Genomic DNA, 7,996 nt, shown 5'->3' with positions numbered 1-7,996 from the left:
TAGTATCAGATTAGAGAAGCCAGGGATTAAACCAGTAGACAACTTGCTCTATCTCCTGTGCCACAGTCACCCCTATCACAACTCAAGATTTTGAAAGACATTGTTGAGGTATTGAATGAACTTCTCTTGAGTCAGGAAAAATATCGGGCAGTCATTTTTGATTACATTTACATTATTATAAGGCTTGAATGAGTAAAGCTTTTAGGTATTTTACATTAATGTAAAACAGATATTTACTTTTAAAACTGTTTGCAATGGACATTAGTGAGAAATCATTATCTTTTTTTTGTTTGTTTTATTGTCACAGGAAGTTGATAACAAGCATCGCCACTGCCATAGCAGAGACAGTCTTTGGAATCTGTGTCATTCGGTCAGAGGGTGCGGAGCCTGGCGATGACCCTCAGGATGTTGTGATTGTTCTAGAGGGGGTGGAAGTGATGGGTGAGTTGGGCAATGTAGTTTTTGCAGTGACAATGTTGCTTGGTCTGGTCTATTCACTGAAGCTGAGCTACCCTCTGGAACTCAGGTACACCTGTGAGGTCCTGCAGAAGATTCTTATGGAATTAGATGCACACGAACTATCCAACAGCACACAAAGTACAGGTTCTCAAAACACTATTTTCTCGTTGAGAAATGTTCCCATTACAACAGCTACACCATGTATCTGGACCATGAACCTAAAATTATTGCAGATATTTTCTTTTTTGAAAGTGCATCTGTTGACCTTCAAAGTAGTTGTATTAGTCATCGGAAAATCACCTGATTCAGCCATTCATTGTTGTTAAAAATTGTTTTAACAGGTTAACTTTCCACTTTGTCCACTACTTAACTTGTACTTGCATTTCATGTATTCTTTATACATTATGTGAAATTTGCTATAAATTCAATAAATTGGAGAAAACAAAAAGATGTGTATGACAAATTTTTATTTACCTTTTAGATGTAATAGTGAAATAGTGATGTTAACCAGACTCTAGACTTTGTTAAATGCTCCAAAAAATTACTCTTTAAATTAACTTAAAATAATCATGGAAAGAATTTCCACGTGATTAAATTGCTTTCTATTAGCATTAAAGACTTGTGTTGGAATAACTTAATTTGTATGAGTTGGTTCAACTCAATTAACTTAAGCTGGGACCAAATTTAGTAAATTAGTTGGAGAAAACCTACCTAATTGAGTTGGAACAAAACTCTTTAAGTTGGATCAACACTATTAAAATATATTGGATCAAAATGCAGTAAATACGTTGATTCATCAATCTTTAATTAAGTTGGTCCAACTTGAGTGCATTAAGTTGGAGTAACAGAATTGCATAATGCTAAAATAAAGCAATTTAATCACGTGGAAATTCTTTCCATGATTTTTTTATGTTCATTTAAAGAGTTATTTTTTTGAGTGTACAGGGAGTGCAGAATTATTAGGCAAGTTGTATTTTTGAGGAATATTATTATTGAACAACAACCATGTTCTCAATGAACCCAAAAAACTCATTAATATCAAAGCTGAATGTTTTTGGAAGTAGTTTTTAGTTTGTTTTTAGTTTGAGCTATTTTAGGGGGATATCTGTGTGTGCAGGTGACTATTACTGTGCATAATTATTAGGCAACTTAACAAAAAACAAATATATACCCATTTCAATGATTTCTTTTTACCAGTGAAACCAATATAACATCTCCACATTCACAAATATACATTTCTGACATTCAAAAACAAAACAAAAACAAATCAGCGACCAATATAGCCACCTTTCTTTGCAAGGACACTCAAAAGCCTGCCATCCATGGATTCTGTCAGTGTTTTGATCTGTTCACCATCAACATTGCGTGCAGCAGCAACCACAGCCTCCCAGACACTGTTCAGAGAGGTGTACTGTTTTCCCTCCTTGTAAATCTCACATTTGATGATGGACCACAGGTTCTCAATGGGGTTCAGATCAGGTGAACAAGGAGGCCATGTCATTAGTTTTTCTTCTTTTATACCCTTTCTTGCAGCCACGCTGTGGAGTACTTGGACGCGTGTGATGGAGCATTGTCCTGCATGAAAATCATGTTTTTCTTGAAGGATGCAGACTTCTTCCTGTACCACTGCTTGAAGAAGGTGTCTTCCAGAAACTGGCAGTAGGACTGGGAGTTGAGCTTGACTCCATCCTCAACCCGAAAAGGCCCCACAAGCTCATCTTTGATGATACCAGCCCAAACCAGTACTCCACCTCCACCTTGCTGGCGTCTGAGTCGGACTGGAGCTCTCTGCCCTTTACCAATCCAGCCACGGGCCCATCCATCTGGCCCATCAAGACTCACTCCCATTTCATCAGTCCATAAAACCTTAGAAAAACCAGTCTTGAGATATTTCTTGGCCCAGTCTTGACGTTTCAGCTTGTGTGTCTTGTTCAGTGGTAGTCGTCTTTCAGCCTTTCTTACCTTGGCCATGTCTCTGAGTATTGCACACCTTGTGCTTTTGGGCACTCCAGTGATGTTGCAGCTCTGAAATATGGCCAAACTGGTGGCAAGTGGCATCTTGGCAGCTGCACGCTTGACTTTTCTCAGTTCATGGGAACTGTGTCACCCCTCTTCAGTAGTTTTCCACTAATTCTATTGTTCAGTCTGGGGGGGGGGGCTTGTAACTGTGGCATTCATGACAGGCAGACCCCCACTGTCAATAAATCCCTTACTCTGCACAGTTACACACCAGGACTTACAGCTAAACCAACTGGTTTGAACAAAGTCCACTATAGTCCTGTAAACAGGGGTTGACAAAGTCATCCTAAAAAACACACTTATGAATCATTTCCCGTTCTTCCAAATTACAGTCACTCCCTGTTATCTAAGTAAACTTAAGCACATTCTGTTCCAATCATTGTTTTATTCTACTCACAACACACAGATTCACCGAACGTGCAGCTTTTCCCATTCTTACGTCACCGTACGGAGGTAAAATGAGATCAAAATTATAGGATAAAAACAGTGTGAATGAAGAAAAATATGAAAAAACAACGATAAAAGGGTGAAACATGTGACTCATAAGAGAAAAAAAAGAAGCTTAGTTGCTTTATTCTTGTATTTATTAGAAATATTCTTGTTACAGAGGAGCCCATCACTTTGTGTAATGTTGTTTCAGCACGGACAGACGAGAGGACTCAGACAGGAAGAAGATTTTTATCAAAGCAAGAAGAAAACCAATCAAAACAACAGTTTTTTGCCCACTGTGAAAACTGATGGATGTGAAGCTTGTGTGCTGACGTAATGACGGTAAATGAATCTTATGTTGCGCATGTGTTATGTTATCAATGCTTCGCCTGACACGAGGCATCATTTGTGTTATACTGTGTTTTGTTGTGTGTGTTTGTGGTTCTTCGATGAAGTGCTCCTTCCATAATCCTTCTTCTACCCCACTCCAACTTGAAATATGACTTCAACAATGATTGTGATTCTTTTCCCCACACCGAGACATCACAGCTGATTTTATGCATTAACGTCAGAAACATGATTTATGTCTTTCTAAGCCACAGCTGCAGACACATCCTCTTTGCACAGAATCGAAACGTTCGTGCAGGAAGGACAAAATTTAAGGCACGCTTTGTTTCTCGCTCACAAACAGTGAAACTGCAGAAGAGCAAACAATGAATCATATTCACAGGCTCACAGCAGACTTCAGCACAGTCCTCTTTATTCACCGCTTTGAAACAACAGAGACGTCACATTTGAGACGCCTCTCACAGCCTGCTGATGGCGGTCTCCTCCTCCTCCATGATGGAGCGCAGAGCCTCCAGACACTCCACGGACACCGTCAGGGTGCCGACCACCTCGCTGCTGTCCTCCACGTCCAGCACTGCAAACACACAGACACACACACGTGTACTGTGATTATTCAGGGAATGATTTTGGGTTTCAGTCTGTCAGACTCAGACGGTTTTAGTTTGTTGTTTGTTTATTCTGCTGTTTGTAACTGCTCAGCCCTCGCTGCAGTACTGGGATCATTTTACACTGCATCAGGTAAGTATTACTCACTCTTTCATGTCTATTTCATGTGTATTGTTTGTGTATTTATACACAAGCACTCGGAGCCGGCTCACGTTGTTCACTTCAAAGAGTCGGCTGTAAGAGGCGTCTCGTTCGCGACCGACACATCACTACATCACGGTGAAGAGAGCGAGCTCCCTGGAGTTCACACGGTCGTCACAGCAGGAGACACAAACTCCACAAATCACGTTGTGTTTGCAGGAGTAAAAACACACAGACACACACGTGCAGGGTGGATGATATCGCTATCATGATGTGACACAGACCCCAGCAGCACAGGGAGAGGAGGAACGTGTGAAAATCAGTGGCAGACATGGTCGGAAATACGAGACAAAGTAAACACGTTTGTGTTACGGTGATGTCACGGTCGAGCACACCCGCGTGTACGTGGACTGAGCGGGCGCGGCTGAGCAGACGGCCATTTATGTAGTGAGGAATTCTTCAACATCACTCGGCTGACGTGAAACCTAGGCCTCGAGTTTCCCCTGCGGACGGCAGACGCGCTCATGTCGAAACGACTCGTGCTTTCTCCTCGCCCTTTTGATATCTCGCAGCCTGAGTGCAATCTGAATGAGTCCAGATGAGAGTCGCCCCACAGTCGCACTTCGCTTGTCCGCTTCGTGCTGAAGGACCTGAACTCATCGATCATCAGTGCAGCAGTAATCCAGGGATGACCCATGTCGGGCCTGGATGGAATAAGTGTGGATTGGCCACACAGCCCCACAGTTTTACCCACGTTACCTACTGTGGGCTCAGACACGCACGTTTTCAAAGAGGAACTATTCCCCTCACAACACTAAAAAATTCATTAATTAATTAAAATTAAGAACGTCTTTCACAGAGGTTTCCTCGACTCAGCAGGTCTGCAACAATCAAGCATGTTTGTGATGGTGAGAGAAACCACGAGGCTAGAACGCCAAAAACTGTTACCATAGCATGTGTCCTGGATCTGGGAGGGACCGATGCTACCGTATCATGTCAACGTGCAGGAATACAAACGGAAATACTGAACGAGGGACTGACTGCTTCTATTCTGACATCTAGATTTAACCCAGAGAGGCAGAGACTCGCCAGCTGCTCAAAGACAAATGCTGCAGGATGGTCTGGACCACTGAGAAAGCCGCTCGAGCAAACACTGTTATTTGGAGGTCGTAATCTAGATCAGCTAAAATGGTGAACATTAGGAAAAGCATTTGTTTCCTGCGTCTCTGCTTTTAAGAACTTTAAAGGCTGCTGTGGTCGTGTTGTTGGTGGTTATCGTTTCGGTGCGTGCTGACCGCTCAAACGCTCCTCTGTCACGTCTCGCTGTTTCTCCAGGATGTCAGGGATCCTCAGGAAGGCCACGCCCACATCCTCACACTCCCTCTCCTGCTCCTCTTCCTCTGGAGGCTCGCTCACCACTGTGAACCGGATTCTGTTGGGAAAGGACGGTCCCGTTAGCATAGCCTGCCAGCACCTGGACTCTGGCTGTTCTACAGGGTGGGCACTTATATGGATACAGCGTAATAACAGGGGAATGGTTGGTGATACTAAAGTCCTGTTTGTGGCACATTAGTATATGTGAGGGGGCAAACTCCTCAAGATGGGCGGTGACCATGGTGGCCATTTAGAAGTCGGCCATCTTGGATACAACTTTTGTTTTTTCAATAGGAAGAGGACCATGTGACACATCAAACTTATTGGTAATGTCACAAGAAAAACAATGGTGTGCTTGGTTTCAACGTAACTTTATTCTTTCATGAGTTATTTACAAGTTTCTCTTTGTTTACAGCCATTGACATGTCGAAGAGGTTAACACGTGAGGAGCGGATCGAAATCGTGTTGATATCTGGTGAACGCAGTAACCGGGTCATTGCAGCAGATTTCAATGCAAGACACCCTATGAGACCACCCATCTCCCATGCTACAGTCAGCAAACTGCTTGCTCGTGAAACTGGTTCAGTGTTGGATTTGCCAAAATGTGGACGCAAGAAAACTGTGACTAATGAAGAAACATCAGTGGCTGTCCTAGCTTCATTCAGCAAGAGCCCACAGCGTAGCACTCGCCGCATGTCACTGGAGAGTGGCATTAGTCGAACATCCCTTGGGCGGATATTAGCTACTCACAAATGGCACCCTTACAAACTCCAGCTGCTGCAGCATCTCAACGAGGATGACCCAGATCGGCCACAGAATTTGCAGAATGGGCAAAACAAAAATTGGAACAGGACCCTCAGTTCACGCAGAAGATTTTGTTCAGTGATGAGGCAAACTTTTATGTGAATGGTGACGTTAACAAACAAAAGCACCGCTATTGGTCTGACACTGACCCACAGTGGATGGATCCCTCCAAGACTGTTGGAACAACAAAAGTGATGGTTTGGTGTGGTATATGGGAACAACGATAGTGGGTCCATTCTTCATCAATGGAAACCTCAAGGCTGCTGGATATTTGAAATTGCTACATGCTGATGTGTTTCCCTCTTTATGCACTGAAGCTGGCACGTTCCCTGAGGTTTTCCAGCAGGATGGTGCACCACCACATTATGGGTGCAGGTCCGAGCATTCCTAGATGATCAGTTTCCTGGAAAGTGGATTGGTCGTCGTGGGCCAGTTGAATGGCCCCCAAGGTCTCCCGATCTGACCCCCTTAGACTTTTATCTTTGGGGTCATCTGAAGGCAATTGTCTATGGTGTGAAGATACGAGATGTGCAGCACCTGAAACTACAGATACTGGATGCCTGTGCTGGCATTTCTCCTGCGGTGTTGCTATCAGTGTGTGAAGAGTGGGAGAAGAGGGTTGCATTGACAATCCAACACAATGGGCAGCACATTGAACGCATTTTATAAGTGGTCAGAAACTTATAAATAACTCATGAAAGAAGTTACGTTGAAACCAAGCACACCATTGTTTTTCTTGTGACATTACCAATAAGTGTGATGTGTCACATGGCCCTCTTCCTATTGAAAAAACAAAAATTGTATCCAAGATGGCCGACTTCTAAATTCAATTCAATTCAATTTTATTTATATAGCACCAAATCACAACAAAAGTCGCCTCAAGGCGCTTCATAGATACAGAGAAAAACCCAACAATCATATGACCCCCTATGAGCAGCACTTTGGCGACAGTGGGAAGGAAAAACTCCCTTTTAACAGGAAGAAACCTCCGGCAGAACCAGGCTCAGGGAGGGGCGGGGCCATCTGCTGCGACCGGTTGGGGTGAGAGAAGGAAGACAGGATAAAGACATGCTGTGGAAGAGAGACAGAGATTAATAACAGATATGATTCAATGCAGAGAGGTCTGTTAACACATAGTGAGTGAAGAAGAAACACCCAGTGCATCATGGGAATCCCCGGCAGCCTACGTCTATTGCAGCATAACTAAGGGAGGATTCAGGGTCACCTGGTCCAGCCCTAACTATATGCTTTAGCAAAAAGGAAAGTTTGAAGCCTAATCTTGAAAGTAGAGATAGTGTCTGTCTCCTGAATCCAAACTGGAAGCTGGTTCCACAGAAGAGGGGCCTGAAAACTGAAGGCTCTGCCTCCCATTCTACTTTTAAATACTCAGTAAATCTCATATGCTCAAACCCCAGACATAAATCTAACCAATCACTGCCAATCACTGCATCCTTCTTAATCAATGTAGCAAACAGCTTTTAAGCCATGATATACAGTAATGGCCACCATGGTCACCGCCCATCTTGAGGAGTTTGCCCCCTCACATATACTAATGTGCCACAAACAGGACTTAATATCACCAACCATTCCCCTGTTATTACGGTGTATCCATATAAATGGCCCACCCTGTAGATGGTAAAATGGTAAATGGCCTGTATTTGTACAGCGCTTTTACTAGTCCCGCCTAGGGACCCCACAGCGCTTCACACACCCAGTCATCCACACACTCACACACTGGTGGAGGCAGCTACAGTCGTAGCCACAGCTGCCCTGGGCAGACTGACAGAAGCCAGGCTGCCATATCGCGCCATCGGCC

The 7,996-nt window shown here is 43.6% G+C and overlaps 1 protein-coding gene across 3 annotated transcripts in view; it reads right to left on the bottom strand.

Moving 5' to 3' along the window:
- Positions 1 to 3,025: 3,025 nt before the first annotated feature.
- Positions 3,026 to 7,996, bottom strand: part of rpgrip1l (RPGRIP1 like) — a 22,597-nt gene continuing 17,626 nt past the window's right edge. For 2 of the 3 annotated variants that reach the window (XM_026172325.1, XM_026172326.1), the window contains 2 exons: positions 5,298 to 5,434; positions 3,026 to 3,829 (listed from right to left, as the gene is read on the bottom strand). In XM_026172325.1, coding sequence (XP_026028110.1) covers positions 3,714 to 3,829; positions 5,298 to 5,434 — 253 coding nt within the window. In that variant the 3' untranslated portion in view covers positions 3,026 to 3,713. Of the gene's footprint in view, positions 3,830 to 5,297; positions 5,435 to 7,996 lie in introns of those variants that run through there. The other variant, XM_026172327.1, reaches the window with a different exon arrangement.

Source organism: Astatotilapia calliptera, chromosome 7, assembly GCF_900246225.1.
Source record: "Astatotilapia calliptera chromosome 7, fAstCal1.2, whole genome shotgun sequence".
Taxonomy (NCBI): domain Eukaryota; kingdom Metazoa; phylum Chordata; class Actinopteri; order Cichliformes; family Cichlidae; genus Astatotilapia; species Astatotilapia calliptera.
The sequence above is the reverse complement of the archived record's forward strand: the minus strand, read 5'-3'. Positions and strand labels throughout refer to the sequence as shown.